At 45.6% G+C, this 24939-nt stretch overlaps 3 protein-coding genes across 4 annotated transcripts; 2 read left to right on the forward strand and 1 right to left on the reverse strand.

Annotated features, from left to right (window-relative positions):
• Positions 1-3848: 3848 nt before the first annotated feature.
• On the forward strand, positions 3849-8987 carry LDLRAD1 (low density lipoprotein receptor class A domain containing 1). The gene is made up of 6 exons (XM_072867071.1): positions 3849-3869; positions 4278-4332; positions 5930-6061; positions 6488-6625; positions 7177-7305; positions 8098-8987. The coding sequence occupies exons 1-6, from the start codon at positions 3849-3851 to the stop codon at positions 8241-8243; spliced, it is 621 nt and encodes a 206-aa protein (XP_072723172.1). The 3' UTR covers positions 8244-8987.
• A 4024-nt stretch (positions 8988-13011) lies between these two features.
• Positions 13012-20210, reverse strand: LRRC42 (leucine rich repeat containing 42). The gene is made up of 8 exons (XM_072867532.1): positions 20052-20210; positions 18601-19088; positions 16000-16131; positions 14832-14950; positions 14336-14424; positions 14138-14251; positions 13901-13985; positions 13012-13499 (listed from the first exon to the last, which is right to left on the reverse strand). Exons 1-8 carry the CDS (start codon positions 20199-20201, stop codon positions 13243-13245), a joined length of 1434 nt encoding a protein of 477 aa, XP_072723633.1. The 5' UTR covers positions 20202-20210; the 3' UTR covers positions 13012-13242.
• On the forward strand, positions 20191-24401 carry IFT25 (intraflagellar transport 25). 2 transcript variants are annotated; one of them, XM_072867534.1, is made up of 6 exons: positions 20191-20723; positions 21173-21279; positions 21986-22054; positions 22266-22344; positions 23401-23444; positions 23972-24059. In XM_072867534.1, coding segments are annotated over exons 1-5 (354 nt in total). In that variant the 5' UTR covers positions 20191-20625; the 3' UTR covers positions 23402-23444; positions 23972-24059. The 2 variants fall into 2 exon arrangements, with proteins under 2 accessions (XP_072723635.1, XP_072723634.1); XM_072867533.1 differs by lacking the exon at positions 22266-22344 and having other exon boundaries at positions 20195-20723; positions 23972-24401.
• The last annotated feature ends 538 nt before the right edge of the window (positions 24402-24939 follow it).

Raw genomic sequence — 24939 nt, forward strand, 5'->3', positions numbered from 1 at the left:
TCCTCTCATGGGCAATATGACCTGATTTTGCTATACGATTCACTAACACAACAACAACTAACTAAGCCTCATATTTTTAATATATTTTTAATGGCTCTTTTCTTTGAGGAGATTACTATATGCTGGTTCCCATAGCATTGGCAAGTTGGGAGTATATGTGATTTATTTTAAGGTCTCTGTGAGTGTTTGAAAGCTGGCTAGAAAGCATGATCTCCAACTCATCGTCCTATTTTGTTGATTATACGGAACTCCCTTGAAGGTTTAAAAACAAAACCAAATGCTACCTCTTCAGGTTTTGAATTCTGGTGAGAACTGTAGAGGCTCTGGAGGATACAGCGATGTGTTCCCTCACTGTTAAATTCAATAGTCATTCCTAATTCGGCTGTAACGCTGACGGTTGTGTAACTACGGGTGATGGAGCGTTGCAGGGGCCATTGAGCAGGAATGTGCATTAAGTGGCCTGTACAGTGCTGCTGAAAACCCTAGCCTAGGAGCACTCAAGCAGTTTTTCTGTCAAAGAGGTTTAAGAGAATTAAGTGATGTTTGTTTTAAGCAGGCTCGTATCAACGTGCAGAAATTGCAGTTTGATGTCTTAAATTAGTGGTACCTCTTCATGCTAAATTCTTCAGTGGGACAACATGGTAGCCCAGAAATTCAGGTGCCAGCAACCATTGACGGGTACCTTTGTGTGTAGGTGGCGTTATTGCAAAGGCCTCAAGCATGACTGTTGTGAAAATCGATGGTGTGATGTTTTTGGAACACTGTTTGCTCGTTCGACAGCAGGGGCGGGAAATCCCTCTGCAGTAGTGATTCAGCTGAGACATGCGTTTCTGCTCACGTAGTGCAAACCTCAGATACAGCCCCGTTTCGGTGCAGGGTGCCAGCATTCCTCTTTGAGGGCTATCAAATGTGATGTGTGCAACAGCTGTTCCAAAATTCCTTTGTAAATATGGGCTCTACTTCAGTGATTATTGCCTGTCTTCTTAGCCCTATGTTGTTTGGGATTGCCTTTCCAGAAGAGGCTGTAGCAATCCCAGTTTTTCTAACTGAATAACTGTCATGGAAATGTTTTCAAGCCTGTTAAAATGTTTTCCTTTACTATTACATGTAGTTGCAGAGGGAGCGTTACAGCTTCAGGAAAACATGGCTATTTGCCCGTTTCAAATGTGTACAGTCCAGCCTCTGTTATGTTGGTGACTTGATTTCACAAAACTCTCTCTTCCAAAACGTTTTGATTTTATTGCCTACATTCCTAGGTTTGAGTTAAACAAACAACTTCTGCTTTCATTTGTTGTATCAGCCTATGACAAAGGGAGAAAACTCAGCAGAAGTTTTACGTCTTTTGTTCGCTGTTTAATGACATTTCAGCTAAGTGATCTGTGCAGTGAAGCCGGTGATTTACGTCAGGAAACTGTGCCTGTGGCAATCTGTCACTTGGTGCTCCTGTTTCCGGAGTGAGCCAGAGTCTGAAGAATTCGTTAAGCGTTGTACTTGTAAGCTCTTGTCAAAGTATCTTCCCTCAGTAAAATCAGATACTAGCTAGGCTGCAGTAATTGAACTGTTTCTCAAGATTTCTAATCTAAATGGAGTATTTAAGCTCTCTTGGCGTTTGAGTTTGCAAAATGGCTTGTCCCACTCATTTTTTGTTAAATGTTTGACTTCCTGACATCTTCATTTTCAGAGGCTGCAATTTGGGTTTGATCTCTGCCCAAGACCACTGTTCAATTGAAGGGCCTTAAATCATTGAAATTGCAGGAGGAAAGCATTTTATATTCTCTTTAGGCATGTGTTCAACTGAACTTGTATCAGATTTTAAATGGAATCAGCTTGGCACAAATGAGGCAACCCTCTCAACTGTGTGCAATTCGCTGCTCGCAGAAATAGCCATGGTACGTTTAGGGGGGCTTGAGGGCCTTGGGGTTTTTTTTCTAGGTGCTAGAATTAGCAATAGTCTCCTATCAAACTGGATCTCTTTATCTGTGTTCCCTCTTCAGCTTCTCTGATCTTTGGCAAAGATTTTTTTTTTTCCTTACTTCAGAAGGGCTCACTTGTGTTTGTTACCTCATTCTCATGAAGTCATTTTTCTGAACTATTGGTCTTTGATGTGGGGTAACTGTTCTCAAACCCAACTGCCTGGCTGGCTACAGCTGAGCTTGATCATCTTGGTGTAGGAGACAGATGGTGGTAGATGTCTGGTCTTAGGGACATTTGCCTGTAAGAGTGGGTTTACCCTGCATTTTAAACGTTTTCATCACAGATTGTTCCGTGGGGTATGGATAGCTAGCCTGCTTGACCTGGCTCTTACACAGGACTCTTTGCAAACTCACAGCCACCTAATAAGCTTTTTGAAGGCTCAAAATAGTCCTTCTGTATCGAGTCTGATGAGAAACTAAAACTTCCTCTTTAAAGATAAACAGATCCAGAATTTAAGATACGCAGGTTTTAACTCTTAATCTGTCGTTCTTCCATATTGTAGCAGGTGCCCAGACTTGCAGGCTGTTTGCTACTTGAGGTTTGGTGTTTCCACCCAAAATTCCCCTCAGGACAGGAGAGCTTTCTAGCACCAAGTTTAATAGTGATGTATTCCTGTGAGAAGCTTCTGCCTTGGACAAATTGGTGTTGCCATGCCAAAGGAAGAGCTCCTAAAAGACTGGATTTAATTCTGGCTGGTCTATGAAGAGGTGAGTGCAGGATTGGCAGACGCCCTTGTCAAGAAGCGTATATTAACTCAATGTTAATGTAATCGAGAGTGAGTCATATGTGTGGAGATGGAGAGGGAAGTAGCCGTAACTGTTCCTCCATGTCGGGCATTATTTGGTGTTTTGAATCAATTTGAGGCAACTGTCTCAGGGTCAACTTATAGGCAATATAGCTGCCAGCTTCTCTGAAGCCCTGGTAAGCTAGTTTTGCTAGTGCTTGGGGAGGAATCGTGATCTGGGAGGTGGCAACAATTTGGAGGTTCTTGAGTTCTGTGGACCCTCCCGCAACCAAGAAGAACAGGGGCTCCTCAAACACTTTATGCCAGTGCTTTTTCTCCCCGCTAGCCCCGTGGCAAAGCTGCCTGCTCCTGACATTTTATCCTTGAAGCTGCAAAACTCCACTCCGCGTGTACTGTGCTGAGGCCTGCAGCCGGTTTAGAATCTGCAGATCTATTTGTAAGTTCATGCTAGCTACAGGCTGAGCTGCTAAGCCTTACTGCAGGCCTGGAAATTCAAGCACACAAGTAAAAGAGAGGACCCAGGAGGATTTGCCTGTGCCTGTGCTCGTTGCCCAAGCAGGGAAGCTATTCCAGCTGGTTGTATCCCGCACAGCTCTGCTGAGATCTGATCATCTCGCAGGAGTCTGGGCTGATGCTGCTACGAGGGCAGTGTGTCAGCTCTGTCTTGGGAAGGAGGTGGGGAGAAAGGAGACTTGCATGAAGATGATCAGACTCTCCTCCCTCAAGCTTTCATCATGAAGGGGGGGTTCTCCCTGACCAGCACCAGGGTAAATGCAGTCGGAATCGGCTAGGGGTGAGCATTCATCTTCCGAACTGGCGTCAGGAGTGGCAGCGGGGTTCTCTGCATCCAAAATCTCCTCCTTTATGATTTGCCTAATGCCCTGTTGTGAAACCAAGATGGAGGCATGAGGAATGAGAAGCAAACCAGAAACCCCACTTCCAACCGGAGCTGGAGCACGGGCTCGGCGCTGCCTTCCCCGTCTTCTCCTGCTTGCGTGCTCGGGCAGCAGCACGCTCCTTGCTTTCCTGCCTCTGTTGGGGTTTGTATCCTGGTAACATCACTCCTGTTAGGTGCAGAAAACTCCCTGCGGTCCTTTGCGCTGCTCTGAGGGCTGTAGCTCTGGGAAGCATGAACAAAACTCACCCCCAGGTACGGTCCTTCTCTTTGGAAAAAATCTTATGTGCAGCTGTTTCCTAAAGTACATGTGTTCTTGATAAAGTTGTTTGTCTGACCTCTTTATCACTGCTTTCTGTGAGATTTCGAGTAGTTTCTACTTAACATAATTTGATAACAAAAGCAAAGTATTGATATAAAGTGCTGGACTTGCATTAGTGTTTGTTTTACAAATGGGTGACTAAGGTTTAAAAGGCGATCTGATTGATCGCTTCATGAATTAAATCTGGCCATGTTTCCACCGAGGCGATTTTTGCTCGTATGTAAAAATAAAGGAATACATTATATATTCCTGGGTAAGATGGTGTGAGAACTAGAAAGGCATACCTTGCGTGGTTACTGCATGCTGCTTTTGTAAACAGTTTTTTATTCCTTTCCTTCTAGAGAAATGGTGATGTAGCTACTTTTGATTCAACAAAGTCCTTCTCTGAAGAAAGAGGTAACGAATAAAATGCAGAGCTTAACATTTTTATTATTACAGTATAAATCAATTGAAACTATCTGTGTACTGTAAAATACAACCAGTATTTATGGTCTGTTGAGACTGATTCTTCCCCCGCCCCCCCGGTGTAGTGAAACATCCAGACTATAAAATTAATAAACTTAAGCTGTTCTTCGTTGGCCTGGAGTTGGCAGTCTTATGGTATAGTAGCATGATAGGTAATCCTTGTCCGTCACAGAAAGGCTCATAATGAACTTGCTATAGGCTTTCTGTATCTTTTGATAGCCAAACTTCATCAAATTTTGACCATATTAAGAAGGAGAAGGTGAGATCAAACAGAATCAATAGCAAACCTGTAGATCAGGTTGCAACATTTCATCACTGCCATTATTTTATACTCGTGTCTACTTGCAACTGTTGTGCTTTCTGGTCAAAGGTGTTGTCTTGTAGACACAGACATGCTGTAATTCACCACTTTCTTTCAAGCTGAAATGTTCTGCGTTTGATTGCTGCTCAAGCGTGACGGAGGGGGTGGTTATTGCAGCTGGGATAACTTTGCTGTTGAGCAAAGGCCATGCCTTCACTTGCGTTTGTACAACACAACAACTAAGTAAATACGAAGCACAGCAAAGACAAATTCTAACCTTTCAATCAAAGCTCTTTAAGTTCAGAAATACCAAAATCCAATTATACATGCAGGGTTGCCTTAAGTGACCGGTTATGTGTTTCTCAGATGACCACATTATTTTTTTTTCTGTTGGTCTGGAAATACGAAGGAATGCAAGAAAATACAATGTTGGTTTAGAGACAAAGCACTGGTGCTGCAGAGAGCGGAGCTGAGGGCAGCTGATTGGCATTGCTCTTGCGTGCACTGCTGTTGTGTTGCAATGACTGTGGGTTTGGCCTTTAGCTTCCGGATTTGGTTTGATTTACATACGTGACTTTCTGAAAGTTGGAGTCGCTGGAAGGTCGTTGCCCTTTGTACCCTGGAGATGTCTTTGGGCAAGGAAAGGGCTGCTCTTCGGCCAGTTCTTACCATTTTGAGCGGATAATTCAGCCTCATTCTGTGGGAGCGTTAAAGTCCTAGTTGGGGCAGAAAGCCCAGAGTGCTGTGAAATGAAATTTTACCTCTTGAGGAGTTTTGCCGTGGGCTCTGGGAGGGTGTCTTTCCCAGCCTTACACCGACCTGCCCTGTGTTTCGGCTGCTCCCGCTATGAAAAGGGCATTGCTGTCCCACGGGATTGGGCAGGGGCTTGGCCTTCTCCACCTTTCTGCATCCGAGTGAGTTGGGTGAGTTCCGACGGAGATGCGGCGTTTGTGCCGTTCTATCCCAGTGCTCCATAACAGCGGCACAGGCTCTTCCACACTGCAAGCAGCAAAATTCCCTATGAGGAGGTGTTTAATGTCAGAGTTTGGCTATTAAAACTCAACTATCAAGCCCTAAACCCCAGCAGCCCCTGCCAATCCTGCATGCAGAGTCCCTAAAACGTCACCCTCATGGCTCTGTGCTGCTCTCCTCCAAAACACCCTGACCCGGCTCAGTCCTGCCAGACCCTTCCCCGGCCCCTCACCTCATGCTCTTGCCTCCCAACAGACTGCTGCCAGCCATGCCGTGCCTGCGCGGGCTGCACACGGAGACACGCCTGCATCTCTGCCACGGCACTGCTCGTCCTTGCTGCCGCCGTGGGCTTGGCGGTGGTACTGGGACTCCTGCCACGTGCGCCAGGTTGGTATCCCAAGATATCCCAAGAAAATGATGTTGCATGAGAAGAGCCTTCACGTCCATCACCGTGTGTGAAGTGGTGCTTCTCGGCGCAGACCGGGAGGAAGGAAAGGGACCAGCAGGGTGGTGCGGGGCTGTGCCAGCCTTGCACAGCCCGAGTCGCCACCAGCCGTTCCTCGGCTCCGGTGTCCTGCTCCATGGGGCCGTGGTAACTCTGGGTGTCATGCTTCAGACAACTGGTATAGTTTTCAGATTCTGCCTACCAGAGATTAATCCCGTTTTCAGATTCTACCTATCAGAGATTAATCCTGGCCCCTGGTTATTTCCAGAACAACAAATGAATTTTGGAAATCCCCCTTTCTTCCCCTTGATCTATTCCTCATTCCATGAAAATGTTGGAAAATAAAGTATCTCTTGCTTTCCCTTCAGTGAACCGCTTCTGTGCAGCCTCCAATAACCGGACAGGCTTCTTGTGCGATGACAGGGAGACTTGTGTCCCGGCCAGCCAGGTCTGTGACAGAGTCAGCAACTGCAGGAACGGAGAGGATGAGCAGGAGAAACTCTGTGGTGAGCGGTGGTGTTGTGACCGTCCTCCCTGCGCTGGTCTTCCTGTTGTGAGACAGGTCAGCCGGTGTCCCTCTAATCCTGCTCCGTGCTGCTGGCTGCATACGTGAGCAGATAAGCCTGGTAGATCCTTTGTAGGGCAGATGCTGAGAGGTGGCACTGCCCAAAACCCAGCGGGAGTGCCAGGAGTCAAAGACTCCAAGCTTCTCTGATCTTCCTAGGGTTTTTTTTTTTTTAAACCATGATGCAGTTTTCCTCCATTGGTTAAGCTGTATGCCTACATGGTTAATTTGTTGTCCAGTTAGCCTGGAAAAAAACTCATTAAAGCAGAAACCTGGGGCACCCAGACTCTGCTTCCAGCTCAGCTGCGAGCATCCCTTTCCCTCTCCAACCTCGCTTCCCCATCTGCGGTGTCGTTCGTGCCCTGACACCGCATGGGGAAGGACTGACTGACCCCCCATGACAGCAGCCTTTGGTAGCTGCCATCCCCATTTTAGCCGGTGCATCTGTGCCTGGTGGAGTTGAGCACGTGCCCTGTGTGTCTGCCCTTGCAGGTGACTTGCCCCGTAGCCTGCCGGGATACCTGGTTTTCCACTGCAGTAACCCCATGTACTGGGTCTATGCCGATCAGAGGTGTAACAGGATGAACGACTGCGGAGACTGCTCTGACGAGATGGGCAGCTGTAAGTCTCTCTTCTGGCTACTGTTGGGCAAAAGGTCTTTTCTGCTGATGGATTGAAATAGGTTGTACAGGTGTGATGCTCACTGATGCTGCTGGAAATGCCTGGATGCTGGCATCCACCACTAAAACACAAAATAGCTGGGATAGGACGTGAGTATGAACCATGCGGGCTGCATCCCATCAGCTGCCAAGGGCTCTGTGTCAAAGCCTGGTGGCAACTGAGAGGGGAAGGGCTCTGTGCTTTGCTCCCAGCCCCAAACGTCGCTCCTGCTCTGCGGTTTGCTGAGTGTGGAGCAGATTCATCGTGATGCGTACCTGTAGGCAGCAGCGATCATTCAAACTGGCCTTTGGTTGTGGGTCAGGAGACGGGTACGTCTCTGAGCCAGGGGGACTGAGCGCGCCTCAGCAGCTTCAAAGCCATCTAGATCCTTCTCTCGCTAAAAGGAGCAGCAAGTTTGTTCCTAAGTCACCCCCCTGGTTTTGAACCTCAGGCGAGACCTGCCCGTATCAGCCACTTTCTCTAGAGTAGCTTGCTATAAAAAAAATAAATTACAGCTAGTTGTTCCAGGATGGCATGTCTGCCGTGAAGGTCATCGCAATGTCATGCTCCGTAGTCATCTCCCACAAGTAGCACCAAGCGAGTGTCCTCTTTGGTGGGTTCAGAGATGCAGGGTCATCACCAGTGGCTTTTCAGTAGCTGCCGGGGGTGAAAGGGTAGCTACCCGCGTAAGAAAGGAGATAACATGTCAGTGCAGCAGAAGTATTTCTGTTCCCTGTTTTCCATCCCTCCCAGTGGCCGCCTGCGCCCCGTGTGGGTCGGAGTGGTGGAGCTGCAGCCCGGTGCTCTACAAGTACTGCTCCTGCATCCCCAGGAGGCTGTGCCGGGACGGCGTCCAGCACTGCCTCAGCTGGTCCGATGAGTATATCTGCAGACCGTGAAGTCTTGGCACCCAGCAGCGTTGGAGACCGCAGGGTGCTTCCTGCATTGTCACCTTTAAACCTTGGTGTCCTTCTGCTCAGGAAGCTCCAACCCAAGCAAGCCCTCATCAGCAGTGCTCTGACCAGCACGCAGTGACACTGAGCAGGGACGAAGTGCTGTGCTTCTAACCTACGGCAGCCCATGCTGCAGGCTAGACACGGACTGTGAGATACCTTCACGGGTTCTCCTCCTGTGTGAGGTTGAGTCCTTTCTGCATGGGCAGAGCACCGTCTTGCAGCATTGCCTCGATAGCTCGATGGGTTGTGTGCAGGCTGGAGACTGATTACCAGCTGCTGCCAACACAGATATCCGTGTCTGGCCAACCCCAGGCAAGGGGCTTCTCCTGTATGGATGTGCTGGTGCCTTTGCAGGCAGCCAGATGAAGGTACATTGAGGACTACCCTAAAGAGCAGGAGCTGAGTCAGCTGAGCCTTTCTAGCCCTTGGGTTAGCATTTCCCTCCAACATATCTTCATGGTCCTGATCCTCATGGGCAGGAGGAGAAGCCCGTGTTTGTGTTCAGAGCACGTCTGCAGGTGGTTTCAGCAGCGGCTTTGAAGGGTCTGCATTGATGCTCCCAGAATGCTTCCTCAGGAACCCGGTGCTGAGGGTGACGTGCTGGGGAGCTGCTGCACGGGCCACCCCCCGTGCTCTTCTCAAACCATGAAGGCCAATGTGGAAAGCATAATGGTGAGGAAAACTGAAGCGGAGAGGTTTCAGGATTTGTGGGGATAAATCACTGTGTCCCTGTGACCGTGTAGCTGTCCCTGCATGGCAGGGGCAGGGAACCGGTGCGTATATGAAATGTACTTCTCTCAAGGCTGTGCAGTTTTGGAGCAGCAGCTCAGCGGGTTGAGAACAGCCGTGGGGCTGGGATGAGTTTGCACTGAAGCTGGCAAGGAAAGGAAAAAAAAAAGTCGCAGTCTCGGAGCAGAGAGCAGCAGAAAACCAAGTGCCGCAGCTGCTCCCGGGGTGGTGTGGGATGACACGGGATCTGTTCGTTGCTCGTTCCATTCCTCTGCCAGCAGAGCAGGATCAGTCAGCCAAACCTTCAAAGCAGTCCTCAGGATATAGATACGGACGTGCCACTGAAATTTAAGAAAGATGTGGTCTTTCTCTGCTCCTTTGAAAATCTCATCTGTGTCTAAAACATCGTCTCTGAGAAAAACCCACATTTACAGTGAGTGCCCTTACTTTTCTAGGCCCAAAATAAACATCAGGCAATATTCTTCCCACCACCATCCCAGGTCATATATCTTTAAAAATAAAACCCCGTTTACTCATTTCCTCTCTGTCCTGTGATCTGCAACTCGGCGTGTCACCATGACTTGTATCAACGGTGAATGTTTCTTCTAATCTGTAGCTGGGATACAGCTGTAGATCTAAGAGACCTTTTAAAAATAGCTTTACTGTATTCTGACTCATACTTCACCTGGAATGTGATGGCAAAACTCTGCATAAGGGAACCGGTACTACGGGAAACTTTTAAAGCCGCATTTAATAACCTGTCCTTCTCTACTCCTGGCTGGGATGGATGGCTTGCTTTCTCTGTGCCTGTAAAACATTACTGCAGTGCATTCAGTGCTGCAGCTTGGAAGAGAGGTTATGAGTTTTCTAGGTAAACATTTCTCACTTGCAAGCTTCCAGCCTCAATCAAAACCTGAAATCGAGATGCATGTTTTTACTGGAGAGTCACAGGCATCTAACGCTTCAACAAGGCTAAGTTGGGGTTGGTTAATAAAGCCTGGCTTATTGCAGTTGCTGCTGTTCCTCTTGTTACCCCAAAGTACGTTCTGGGGCAATCTATGAGGAAGTCTTGCAGTATTTCTTAAGAGGAGCCCAAGGAGGGGTGATTCAGAGGCAGCGCTACCGGTTCAGCCTCTCCTTCCTGGGGAAGAAGAGCTTTTTTCCAGTTCAGATCGGGTTCAGCCACGGACTGTTTGCCTGTTCCTTGGCTTTGAAGTGGGAGGGTGCGCAACAAGCTCTCTGCGGTGGGAGGGTGCAGGGGGGCTACAACTGCTGCATGCTTCTATGGGGCAGCAGTCAAAGAAAGGTGGGAGAGGAGGGGAAGAAGAATCTCACCCCTTGTGATGGGAACTATATATGGATAACAGAACAACTGTAGCTGGTAAGGATTGGACTAATCAGCTGTTAAAAACATACAGAAACCCTCACACACACTCAGCATAGGGCCCAGCCAAGATGATTGGTAAAAAAAAAAAAATTCGCTCTGTATCAAAGATATTGGGACAGCCATGACTTTCTGGAGCCTCTGATGTCTGCTGTGGTTAGGCTGACCCATATGGCAACTGCTGTATTCTCCCAGTCCAATATTTGTCAATCATTGCCACAGCTCACCTCTGCCAAGTTATAAGATGCTCCCGAGGCTGAAGAGGAAAGGGTCGGGGCATGCAACGTGCGAGGGTGGGGAGTCGGACGTTTGTGCTTCCTGTGTAGGAAGGCTGCTTCTCCACCGCAGCAGAGGCCAAGCGGTGGCTTGCCTTGGCTGGATGGGGACAATGTTGGGATCTGGGAATTCTTACTTTATTGTGAGACATGATAAAGAAGGCAAATGCCTGGCTCAAGGCAGGAAAGATTCTTGTGCCACCTTCTCTCTTCTTCAGCAGGAGGGTGAGGAAAGAGAGGCAGACATAGAGGGCATGGAGAATATCCCTGGCTGGAAAGAGGAAACTAAACACACTCCCCTCTCTGAAGAAGCTTTGTAATTGAGCTGAACCACAAAGAAATGGGGTCAAGAATGTGATCTCTGCATCTAAGATAGCCAGTAAAGGTTTACTGGTGTCAGAGGAGCTGACGCACCCAGTAGTGTAGGGTAGAGCCCCAGGGTTGCTCTCTGGCTGATGTCCCTGTATCAGTTCCCCGTGAGTGTTCCTGGGACGGTGGAGCTGTGATTAATGGCTCCCAATTAGGAGGGAGGAACTGGGGACTCATCCTGCTCTGGATTTACATCTGTGAAGAGACTAGCCAAGAGAGAGATGGAAGCAGCAGTCCCCAGGCAGCAGGACTCAGAAACCAGCCTGGAAACAGCCAGGGACGCAGCGAGCAGTTTAAGCAGGCAGTTGGCTGAGCCTATCTATTTCAGGGTGAGTCTCCTCCTGTAATTTTCTTTCTTACTGCCTTGTTCCTGGTCAGCAGAGGCTGCGTGCCTTACAGAGAGCAATCAACAGAGGTTAGTGGGTTGAGGACATAGTGGTGTGTCTAAGTCTTCCTAGGATAAAATTTATATAGTGTTGTGTTTAAAAGAGGAAGTCTGCTGGTCAGCAGGAACCCTAAGAAAAGGAATAATTGTACCAGGGATGGAGAGCATAAGAAACACAGTGCTCTAAAACACCTCTTCTGGAAAGGAAAGCTGTACTGTATTATTTTACCAACAAGCCTGTGACCTGGCCAGACCGTTCCTCTCAAACCACGATGTGCCTATTTTCCGGCTCAGGGCATCAGCTCCCAGCTGCTTTACCGATGTGAAATGGAGTATACGATTCTCCGAGCCGTGCATCTCTCCATGGTCAGATTAGATCTCCACAGTGGTGGAAAGGCTGGCAAAAGAAATCCGCGGTGGCTGTTGAACCAGAAGCCCGCTGCAGGAGGAGGATTATGCTTGAGCACCACAGTCATCTTCCTCCCTGTTGAGACGCCGTTTCGCTAAGTCACTCTTTGTGCCATTATTTGTCTCAGCAGAGGGCTGATGTAGTTGTCAGTGGAAGCTATTAATAGCCCTGAGTTTCTGGGGAAAAAAATGTAGGGCTTGAACACAAGTATGCTTGTTTCGTTTGTCTGTAGTCCTTTTTTGAGGAAAATTCAGCAATAAAGGCGCAAAGAGAGAAGGGGGTTTAGCTCTATGCATCTTTGAGGTGAAGTTCCTTTTCTTGGCCTCTTCATGATTTCCAAGGATGTGTTGCTTTTCTTGTGGCTGAATTAGGGTAAACAACAGTGTAAAAGAAGGAAGATATCCTCTAAATAAGCACTAGTAGAGGAAACCTGTAGTAAATTCTTGGCCTTATAGGCCTAAGAGCACAATGATGGTGGCACTGCCCAACTCATGGGCACTGTGCACCTCAGCCAATTTTGACCGAAAGGCTCAGGGCAGGAATTCCATGATAAACACACCTGCAGCATTACAGCTGTGCGGCTGGCTTCAGACCGACCAACACAGAATGAGTCTGAGTATCTAGGTTTTTTTACAACAAATATGTATAATTCAGTGAATGTTTTTTAGATGGGGAAGTAGTTCGTATATTGCAGTGCACACTGAGAACAGGTTTTAAACCACAGAATGCGCTCAAATGCAGGGAATTTATGTATAAGGGAGAATATATTACAGCTGCGGAGTCTAATCTCTACAGTAACCCAGTTTCAGCTTTCATTTCCTGGGCTAAAAGGAGGGAGATAGGGGACTCCTGTTCTACTTCGGATTTCTGCAATAACTATTACCAAGGGGTTACTGTCTCTCTGCCTCCCTCCCCAGGGGCCTGTGCTTATCCTCTTTGCTTCCTCCCTTTGTCAGAGCTCTATGAGCACAGCCCGGTGCTTACAGGCTGAGGTTTATGTTCTACCAGCGCTACTGAAGTCCCAGGGCACTTGAGAAGCACAGCGCAGCTTCATTTCAGATGAGCTGCAGTGATTAGTCTTCTGCCCCTCAGGAGGCAAGAGAGGAGGAGGGATAGGACCAGCTATTTTTGTGAATGATATCTATGTCAGAAGAATTAGCTAAGGATGACAACAAAAACTTTATTTGAAAAAATTATTATGTATTGAAAATATACAGTAGTATCATCAACCTTCTCCTTGACGCTATCCCTCCCCAAGCATAGGTTAACCCACAAGCATATCACAGCAACCAGATTTAACAATACTGGTCTCCTTTGTTACTCCCTCTCAATACGGCTAAATTCTGTCATTAGCAAGAAAACAACAAACAAAAGACCCACTTCTTTCTGACTCAGTAGGTATTTAACAAGTCCCAGTCCTCCACAGTGAGGCACAGATGCTTCTGTTTGGAAGTCCTTTCTCTCTCTTGTTCAGCCAAAGCTCTTTTTTTATTGTTCTTTAATTCATGGCTGCCTGCAACCTCCTTTTTCAAAGGTAAATGGCAATTTTGAACTTTTTCCTTATAAAACTGCAAGCTTCCAGATGCTTTTGTTTCTGCCTCCACCAACTTGCATTTGACGACTTCCTCTATTCTGTGTGTCTTGCCATCTACGGGGGAAAAAAAATCAAGTTTAGATTTTGGGAAAAACAGAATTATGCTGTAAAATGCATACTTGTGTTGCAAATTGTTTTGGCCAAGCCAACCTGGAATACTGACTGCTTTGCTGAAATGTGCATAGGGAACAATAACGTTTATATTTTGGACTCAGAATTTTAAGGAGAAAACTCAGTTATTATATGTTGCCCCGAGCATGCTGCCATACTGTACTTTAAGAGTTATCCAGCGGTCTAACAAATGAAAAAACTCAAACACATTGTAATACAGTCACACAAATGGCTGAAATTGCACACCTGAGATGCTATTTGTACTATTAAAAAAAAAAAGTATGAAAATACTCTTTGTAGAAAAGAAAACAAATAAGCTATGTGGTCTCTATGCAGTTACGTACAGAAGCGCAGAGCCGCTGTTCTGGATCTCAAGTCGTCTTGTGGCTTGATGGCCTCCATAACTGCCTGCTCCCACTGCAAAACTGTCTGAAATGACATTTGAAGGAGTTAAAATTTTGCTTGTAAAATTTACAGAAATATCACTGGAAACAACTCTAGCCCTTATTCTTTCCTATTCAGGGATTTAATACTCCATAAGGACAATTTCTAGAGAGTAAAACAGACTTAAAACCCCATACCTGCTCTGCCCATCCCTCTGTTTTGCAGTTACTATGATCAAATTCTTTCAGAGGCACTTTTGAGTGAACCAGGCCTATCTGCATTTGGATCCGCTTAATGACGGCATTAACATCCTAGTGAAAAGGGAAATAAAGTAGTCAGAGGGGAAGCACGTTTGATTACACTTGTCCAGTAAACTTCGACAGATGCTCTTTTACCTTGAGACCTGTCCCAGAAATGTCCAAACAATTCAATTTCTTGAAAGAAAGAAGGTATCCAATTCCCACATCTGTGATTTTAGGGTTACCTGTAACATCAAGTAAAGTTAACTAAGTTGCAAGATGGGAAGAAATATGATCAGAATACCAAGAAACTATTTGTTCCAAAAGCTAGTACTGGAACAAGGGGGTTTTGGCCTTTTTTTGGTAGTATGCTTCATGTTTTGAAAGTGAGTCAAAACTGACTTTTTCCCTCTAATGATAAAAATACAAGTATTACAATACCAATTCTCAATCTATTAAAAATATTTATGTAAGTAGCAACTGGCTGAGACTACAGGTATGACCTTCTGGAAAGTTGTTGGTGAAATTTGGGGTTGAGTACTTGGCTTGTGGGAATCATCCAATTAATTGTATTCCTTCAATATTAAGGAGGATAAATTCTTCATCAGAAAGGATACAGGTTGCTTCTAATATTAAACCATGAAGTACTTACAAGACAAGTCTAATACTGAAAGATTCTCAAGTCCCTTTTTCAATACTCGTACTGGTGCTGTCATTCTGCGAAGGCCTGCATCTGATAAAGAGTTGTCTTTGAGGAGAAGCCGTTTTACACTGGGAGGAGAGATACAAATGCATAGTTTATAGTCATTATTTTAGACAGTTTTGTAAAATGTCCTAAAACTCTGCGCCAACCCTTCAGTCTACTTTGTTAATGTTAGTAAAAAGTAGCAAGAAAGAAGCCTGGGTTAGTAGGACTAACGAATATCTTTATATTGCCTCTGCTAGCTCGACAGAAGCACTTACGTGACCAGCTATTCCCAGAGCTCCAGTGACAAAACAATCCTAGAGCACAAGCATTTGCTAACAGAGACAATAAGGTTCTTTATACACTGAAGTTATTTAAACCAAGGCTGCCAATCTCAACTCCACTGGAAACTAAAAAGAAAAAAATGCTTGGCAAAATGGGAGAGGACAGATTTGGTAAGAGATACGGCAATGATTTTAAGTAAGCAATGAGGTGGTATAACATAGGTGAACAAAACTCAGGGAAAAACATAACACTAAAACATTCTCCAGAGCACTTCAAGACAAAACCTTGATGCAAAATGCACCAAAATCTTGTAGTAACATAGCATCCCCTAATTAGCAGTCATCCTGCCTATTGATTTCCAAAATTTTCTATTTTTCAATCTGTAGTATCAAACAAAATTACAAAACTTTTTTTTTTAAATGTTAATTAACTAAATATTCGACCTACTGCTTGCAGAAATCTTAATCTGGAACATTTGTTTGGTTAAAAATTTGGCTGATAAAGTTCCCTCTTAAAAAAGGAAATAAAAGTGTAAAACTGTTCCAGATGCATATTTTACCTGGCCAATGGAAATTATAAAAAGTTGATTTAAAAACATGAGACAGTAAATTATCCTGCACATTTGTAGGACCTTTTACGATGCAGTATGTGCTTTGGATCATGTGCTTTGTGTACAATAAATTCAGTATTTTGTTTACCTCAAGAACGGGTTTTATGAATAACCAAAATCTTCAAACTTGCACACTGCTGCCTGTGAAACTTTCCTTTAAAGTCACAGCCTGATTCTTTGAACTGCTTAGTGACAGGAAAAGAGAGTGTCATTTTTAGCTATGTGTCAAGAAATCGATACCTAGACAGAGCCTCTTTGGTGAGGTGTTCCAGCAGTTCATGTTCATCTCCAAGTTTACAACAGGAGAGATCCAAACACGTCAGCTCCCGGAAAGACTTAATTTCTTCTAGCTTTTCAGAGATAACCAGGTACCTGTAAAAAGAAAAAAAAAAACAAAACCAAAAAGCTATCAGTGTTCAGGCACATAAGAAGGGTCCTATATCCTCATATCACAAGCATAACACAGTTGTTTCTTGTAAGTACCTATGTGAAAATTGACAGAAATTAGCCAGCTGTCCTAAGTACCTTTTAATGTGCAATCTGCACACAACACATCTGAGTTCCCAGTCTTCTCCTTGAACAAATGTCACGGTTTTGCTTTGATTCAAAATATTGGACTAACAATTAAGACTTCAACTTGCAAACATTGCAATTAGGGACTTCTTTACAGATTATTATTGTATGAGTTCAGAATAATGCAAAATATATATTCCAGTTTACCATAAATCAACTTCACAAACTGCTCTTCCTCAGTATCTAGGAAGCGCGTAGACAAATGCACATTCATCCAGGTTTAAAATCTATTTCAAATGTATCAGGATAGCTTGTCAAATAGCAAAATGTTACTTTTTATATACATAAATAAAATACTTCACTAGAGATAAAAGTCCTACAGGACACCTGCAGGACTCCAACTAGAGCTGTGACTACACCCCAGGCAGTAGTTACTCAGTGGGTTATTTTTTTAGCTGTGTTGGTTCCCTGATCTGATTCACTCCGCAGCCATGCAAACATCTGTGCTGGAACTATTCAGTAGGAGGTTTAGAGATGGGAACAAACCACTAAAGAACGGCATGCACGAATATGCAGTAATAAGCACATAGCAGTCACTACCTCACCAACCTCCCCTGCATTTACCTCTTACTGTCCACCTGGCAAGACAAGCCCCAAATTCCCTAATCTCTCCTGAATTTACCTTATATTGCCCATGGCAAGAGAAACCCCAAGGTCAGCATCTTCACTGCTGAAATGAGGGGTGCTTACTAATTTGATCTCTCAAGGAACACCTCTTTGGCTATGCAAATAAGGGGACCTTAATATCCTCCCACTGCAAGTACACCTATCAAACTAACCCACCAAATCCCTTTGCCATGCAGTTCAGCTATGCGGAAGGCAGTACGTATAGTCAGAGCGCAAGCCAACTCTTGAGAGATACTACCAGCTATGGGGCGTTGTGAAGAGAAGAGTGGGCTCTTCTACAAAGAAGATTCATCAGAAAATGCCTTAATATCTTACTTCCTGGATTTCAAAGACTCGATACTTAACTCAGCTTTCTCTAATGGCAAAAGATGCCAGAGGTAACTTCATTTCTGAATTAATCCCGTAGAAAGTATCTGTGCTAGAGATAAAAAGGAAGTAGGTTTAAAGGATAAAACAACAGATAATTGACCTCTGCTCAAACATTCCTGCTGTGCTTAAAACACCCCTTGGCACTTCAAGATGAATATGCCTGTACTTTGATTTTAAACTGGATAAACCATCCCTTTTTCAAGTGTACAGATGGAAGATAGACTGGTTATATTACTGGGAAAGACTTCAGTAGGAGCGAGGCTTTAAAAACATAATCCTGTTTTAAGCTTGATGAGACTCTCTTTTAGTGAAAGACAATGTGGACATTGAGAAGATGGAAAAACTGGTGCTGGACTCTCATCAGAACTTTGTTAAAGCGCTTTCAATATGGGGATGGGAACCACAATAAACTAAGGTAAAACCTGCCTGACTTCAAAGCCTGTGACTTACCTACAAGCCTGTATCTTCTTCTGAGCCCCCAAAATGAAACAAGATAGCAAGCTTATAGTAAATAAACCCAGACAGTTTGCAAGTTTGCATTTTATCTGTACAGTCAGCTAAGTATGTTGAAATGCTTATAAACAGCAATTACAAAAACATCCCATGAAATACCTGAGAAGGCATTAAACACAGAGATTGCTATGGAAGTGCTGATTATTACTGTTAAAAAATAGTTGCAGGTTTAATCCTTCACATAAAATCCCCTGTTAGTTAACACGGATGTAGTCTGTTACCTGTATTATGGTTTGTATCTTAGAATAAAACCAGCAGCTGCACTTGTAGGAAGGGAATCATACAATCACAGAATCGTTTAGCTTGGAAAAGACCTCTAAGATCATGGAGTCCAACCGTTACCCTAGCACTGCCAAGTCCACCACTAAACCATGTCCCTAAGCGCCACATCTACACGTCTTAAATACCTCCAGGGATGGTGACTCAACCACTTCCCTGGGCAGCCTGTTCCAATGCTTGACAACCCTTTCAGTGAATAAATTTTTCCTAATATCCAATCAAAACCTCCTCTGGTGCAATTTGAGGCCATTTCCTCTCATCCTATGGCTTGTTACTTGGGACAAAATGGGAATGGGACAAAAGGAAGCAAGCAGCAGAGTCAGACAAGGCTCAGGTCATTTCATTAAAATTAGGTGGTGTCATAAGGCCCAAGAGATTTTTTTTGTAATTATTTTTGAGAGAAAATAATTTAAGGGAAACTTGAAGTGTGCTAGCAAGAAGCACTAGCAGATGACCGTATTTGTTACTGAACACACTTACCTATTCCGCAAGCATAATGAACATAGCACCAAATTGCCATATGCTTCAGTAAACTTCTGTAGAGCTCGCAGTCCTGTTACTGGTTCTGTGAACTTCTGTCTTGCTTCTGCGGCTGAAAAGAGCTTTTCAGCAATCTGCTCTGGGAAACCAATCAACGAGTCAATGTGATCAACATTGTCAGAAATGTAACCCAGCACTAGGCTGAAGAGAGACTTGGCCGAGTACCGGAGGTTCCCCTCCTTAGTGTACGTGAAGATGAAATGATCAGTCCTCTGCCTCCTTGCCCTATCGTCCTCCCTGTTCATACAAAGCTCCACCGAAAATCCTCTGGAAAACAGCCTAAAAGGTCTTGTTTTGGGAGTGACATTCTGTATGCCGCCTGCACCCTGATTTACCACGTGCAGCTTCCCATTTTCACGCACATATATTGGCCCAGTATCCAAATGGCTTTCTGAGTGGAGACAGTAAGACATTCCCCTCGTCCAGTTCTGCAAAAACAAACCAAAGACAGGTAAAGAATAGCCACAGAGGAAAACACTACTCAGGAAAGACCCCAAACCCTGGCAGCTCTCCTCAATGCCCCGAGCACGGTCAGGTAACCCTGCAGGGCAAGGAAGGCCAGGCTACGTGGAACAGGGGTGTGTGCTGTCTGCCATCAAACCACAAACACCAGTCAAGTGAGAACCGAACCCAGGGCTGGCAGAGAGGTGAAAGGCCTTTGCTCTGGCAGGGCCCTGCCGCTCTGTGCCTGGTGCCCGTCAGTGGCCTGGGGCTGGATCCCAGTCCTGCACAGGCACGGGCAGCAGGAGAGGGTCTGGGGGCTGTGTGGGAAGCAGGCCCCGCAGCTTGGCCTGGCTCTGCTGCAGGCGGCAGGAGGAGGAGGGCAAATGGCCGACTGCAGCAGGGCAATGGAGCCTGCTGGAGAATCTCCCTCCCTTGGGAGGGTGGGCAGGCTCCTGGTGCCCCTTCCCCAGCCTAGCCCAGCCGGTGCGGGGGGCTCTGGTTCGTGAGCAGGGGTCCTGGCAGGGGGGCAGGAGGGCGCAGACCCTGCCAAGGCGGGGGCAGGGGAGGGACGGGGTCCTCTCAGCCCCTACCCGGAGGGGCTGGGGGTTCAGGTCCTGCGGGGCGGGAGGGGATCGGGCCCTGGCTGAGGCGGGGGAAGGGGCTGCTGAAAGGATCGGGCGCTGCCCGGGAGGAGGGGGGCCGAGGGGATCGGGTCCAGCCCTGAGGGGGCGGGAGGGGGGTCGGGCCCTGCCCGGGGGGGCTGTGAGGGGATCGGGCCCTGCCCGGGCGTGAGCGCGCCGTCACCGGGCGCAGCCCCGAGGGGCGCAAGGGGAAGGGTCCCCGCCCCGCCCAGCCCCCGGTGCGCCCCGGCCGGCAGGCGTGGGGCAGGGAGGCGAGCGCCCCGCTCCCCGCGCCCCGCCGGGGCCGCCGGCCCGGCCCCCACCTACCTGCCCCGGCAGGGGCTGCCCCGACGCGCCGTCAGCCGGGCCGCGGCTCGGCGCTCCCGCCGCCCATCCCGCAGCGCCCGCGGGCGGCGGGCGGAGCCGCGCCGGGGGCGGGGACCGGAACCGGGCCGGGGCCGGGGCGGCGCGGGGCATGCCGGGTGGGGGGCTGCGGGCGAACGGGCCGAGCGGTGGTGGGGTGCGCCGGCGTCCCGTTCGGCTGCCCCGTCCTTGCGTGGGGCGAGCTCCCCGCTCCCAAACCTCCCGCCTTCGCCTCTCCGCGCCGGGCCCGGGGCATGAGATTCCCGGGAGGCCACGGCACCGGCGGGGAGCCGGGAAAGGGGGCGTCGGGGCCGTGAGGGGCTCTCGCTGTCCCGCGCCTGTGAGGCGCTTAGTCTGAGGTGGCAGGTCCCGCAGGATCCCGCCAAGCACCGCGCAGCTCCCGCAGGCGGAACGGCGGGCGCGGGCGGGCGGCGCGCAGGGACGGCTTTGCGGGTTGCGCGGGGCCGCCGCCGTTGCCTGGTAGCGGCAGGCCCGGCCTTCCTTTCCCCGCCGCTCCGCTGCCGGCCGCCGGGCGGGGATGGGGGCCGCCGACTGGTGCCTGAGCTCGGCGGGGGCTGCCCTCGTCCTGGCCACCTCCAGCGACGAGCAGCACCCCGCCGAGAACATGGCGGACGGGTGAGGACGGCGCGGGGCGCTGAGGGGCTGTGAGGGGTGCGCGGGCCCCGGCGGGAAGGGGCTGCTCCGGGGCGGCCGCTCCTCGCACAGATCCCTCCCGGTGCTGCCGTTACCGCAGCCTGTCACAGCCAGGCTCTGTGTTTTGTTTACCCGCTCATGTTGGCACATAATTTAACTCTTTTTCTGGGACACCGCTCCCCCCCCCCTCATTCGTGAGTCCTTCTGTGGTACTGCTCGGGTACAGAGCCTGAACGTTAAAGTATTAATTAATTTATCAGCTCTCTCCTCTAGAGAGCTTCCCCATTGTCATACAGGGGTGTGCTTAAAATACCCCAAATAAAAATGGCTTTGCAGCTTTTTTCTTTTTTTTTTTTTTGGGGGTGATAAATTTCAAGGCGGTTATAGTTGGAAAGCTGCAGGTGGGGGTTTTGTCTTTTTTTTCTCCACAGAAGTTCAGAAACGTTTTGGACGACGACAGGCATGTTCCCACAGGAATTCATTATTGGTTTTCCTAAATGTGTAAAAATCAGTAAAGTCACAATCCAGTGTTATTTGGGTAAGACTTAATATATTGTGGTATGTAATACATACTATGTTAAAATGTGTGTGTGTGCCTATATGTAAATTCTCACAGTAGCGTCACGCTCTGTAAGTAGTCACTTCTGACGAATTCATACAGCTTAATTTAATTCACAAAGCTTCATTTAGCTTAACAAAGCAATTGTCCTCCACATCCAAAGTTTTTCATAAATAAATCAGAAAAAGATGGAAAATCTACCCCACCTGCACTTGTTTTGTTCTTACAACACCTTGTATTGAGCTTGTAATTAACTGTTCTGTCGCACAGCGATGGCTGTTCTAATATAATGGACAGGACTACAATACTTACTCTTTTAATGATTTATTTTGAATACTGATTTTTATAGTTTTGTACGACAGAACTCTCTTAGTCTTACTTTTTTAAATAATGTGAAGGAAAATGTGAGTTCTAAACCAGAAAGGACTGTTACAAAGTCAGAGCATGGGGACAGGAGCTTGACCATTAGCAGAGGCTACACAAAAGACATGAAAACTTGTCATTGTTTGTCCAACCTGGAATATGAGGATGGTGGTTGTATTATAGTCCTACCCCATGAGTTAGAGGAAGAATGGATTAGTTAATGCTTTTAAAGTGCTTTGTAGATGAAAAGTGGTGCAGTAAATATAATTATCAATAAAGAATCAGAATTTGTATTGATATTTTAAATGTATATATATTTTAGTGCAGACCTTAAGGATTGAAAGAAGCATATCTAAAGACCCAGTAGATTTTGAAGAGTGCATTGAAAAAGGTAAGATTCTGAATCTGAAGCAGCGGGGATTTTGTGGGAATGATGTTGATCTTTGTATTTGTTGATTCATTTACTATTTCTAGGTTTTAGAATAACAAAGCTTGTGTTAGGCAAACTAGGAAGGATTCTGATAGTCTTTTATTGTTACTACTGAGATAACTCATCAAAAATAAAACTTGCTAACGAAGCTTGAAAATGTTTTTTTTTCTAGCAAAACAAGGGAGGATAACACTAAGATGTGTGCCCTGGCAGGTATCTGAGAACAAGATTGGTCACATTGTCAGCCTTTGGTAAAGCCTCGTGACCTAGACTACTTTTGTTAATTTTAGTTAGTCTTGGGAAGTATTGTAATTGCATGTTTTTCAGGGATCCCTGTTTTCCTGCAAAAATTGCTTATGATGTTACACCACGGAGTAGTTCTCTCAGTAACTTAATTACATTTTCTCCTTAGCTGCCTGAATAATTTCAGTGATGCTCTTCTGGAACTATCACTTTTTGCATACATAATATCAAATTCTTTGGGTTCCCCACTGGTTTCTTTGAACATCAAGTGAAAACACAAACATTTTGGAAAAATAGCCAGGTTTCCAGTCATGTAGCCTGGTACTATATAGCACCATTTTCCCAACTTGAAAAATGCATTTTTAGATGGGTAATGATAAACAAATACACTGGGAAGCAATACTCTTTATTCTAAAGTTAAATCTTAATTTTATGGCTTTGACTAAGTATACATAGTCTGTAAAATTATGCTTATAAAATTGAGTTTAGATTTTAGTTAGGTTCTGTTTAGCCATACAGATAAAACCATCCTTTTTATCATTAGTGATAAACTATAATGTTTTCAGTGAGTCACTTTAACCCCATGTCTATTTGTGGAGTAGTCAAGTGTGGCTTGATGATTATTTTATTAGACGTTAATGTAATAGGCACATTTAAATGAAGTTTATGAACACTGATGGTCTGTGTAGCAGTTTGGAGATGTACAGTGCTGTATAAGGGCTAAAAGCACTACTTGTGCGCTTGCTTTTATGTTCCAAAAATTAAAAACAGACTTATATAGTATAATAGAGTGCCATTTCCTGCATTGTTTGGTTGGCTTGTTTTTGTTAAATGCCTCTTGGGTGACATTTTATAAACCAGCATAATGAGTGGGATATATATACACTGGGATATTGCAAAAAATATTTGTTCTCTTAAATCACCTTGTAAAAAAAAAAGAACAATTTCTATATGCAGTGTAAGTTCATGGTCCTTAAACTCCCTTGATCTCTGAAGTCCAGTGAAAACTTTTCACAGCTTTGCACGTTATTATTCATTATTTGCTTTAAAATGTATTTTTCTAGATTTGCAACACACAGAAGGACAGCTTCAAATTGAAGAATTTCCAGTGAGTATTTACAGTGTACGTCAGCAGTGGTTCACGACATGGGATGTCTAGACTAACTGGAGTGGTTCACGACATGGGATGTCTAGACTAACTGGGGAGAAACCATGAAAAACCAAAACATGTCTTTATTTACAATTATTGTTAAATTGATGTTAGATATAGGAATTTGTAGATCGTGGTATGAAATTGCACTTCCCAACTGCTCCTTTGTAGATTATGGTATGAAATGGCACCTGCCTACTGCTCCTAATTATGTGAAAGAGCTCTTTCCAGAAGTGTGGCAATCTTTCCTCTTTCAGTTGTTGCCTTTAAGGCTGCAGTAGTCGGGAGGGGTGGAACTTTTTTGAATTGCTGTCATCTAAAGAAGCTCTGAAGCTGGCTAGATGTATTCAAAGAGCTTGATTTATGTGTAACTTGAAAACAGACACAGAAATATCTAGATCCTTCTGTCTAACAGACTTCTGCAAATGTTGTTTGATAGTTACGTTACTACAGAGAATGCAATAACGTTTTTTTTCCTTCTACAGCTTCCTGATTTCCAAGCCACTTACTTGCGTTTTATCATCAAATCTGCCTTTGATCATTTTGTATCAGTGCACCGGGTGATGGCAGAGGGCACAGCAGAAAACACTTAAGTCCAGCTTAAATTTGTACCTTGTTTTTTTTATAAAGAAGTTATATTTTGGTATCTGTAGCACAGAGAATATTTATTATTAAAACCTTGTATTAAATTGTTTTTTGAAGGTAGGGATGTAGTATGTATTCCCCACTGGCTTAATGTATGTAATGCAGTATTCCTGTTAATTGTAGTAACAGCTTTCTAGTTTTATAACCTTGACTGTTACCCTAGAACACTTGAACATAACCGAGTCCATTTAAATGAGTGTGTTTATATCAGTCTTTCTTAATATATGAATTAAAACTCTATTTCCTGTAAAATGTTTCCCTTGCACTCTGAGTTAAATAGAAAAAAAAGTGTGAAATACTTAAATGGGAGGTATTACTTTATTACAGGAGGTTTGACTCCTGTCAAACAAGTCCTTCAAAAGTTCTTAAACTGGTAACTTTCTCGTCAACTCAAACTGTTCAAGATTAATAGGATTAATATAAACATCTGCTAATGCTTAGAAATAACCCGAGGGGGAGAGGGGCAGGGTGGGGAGGGAAATAATCTGAAGCCATATGAAGTGCTCTGATAGAGATTTTTTTTTTTTTTTTTAATAATTGCAGATCAATCCCTTGTTTCTATAAATATTTTCTACATTCAGGTCACAGCCGTCTGTGCTTTATGCTATGACTGTCATTACAAATATTAATAGAAACAAATGTTGATAGAGATTGTCTTATTTGGAAGCCTTCTGAAGTCAGTGAAAGTGAACATCTAGGAAAATTGTATGTATACAAGAGAAAGAGAATCTTAATAAGGTGAAATCGGTCGTTTTGCATGCCAGTCGACTTTTGCAAATGTCACCACCCCTGAAGTTTATCCTGCACA

Source organism: Ciconia boyciana, chromosome 7 (assembly GCF_034638445.1).
Source record: "Ciconia boyciana chromosome 7, ASM3463844v1, whole genome shotgun sequence".
Lineage (NCBI taxonomy): Eukaryota > Metazoa > Chordata > Aves > Ciconiiformes > Ciconiidae > Ciconia > Ciconia boyciana.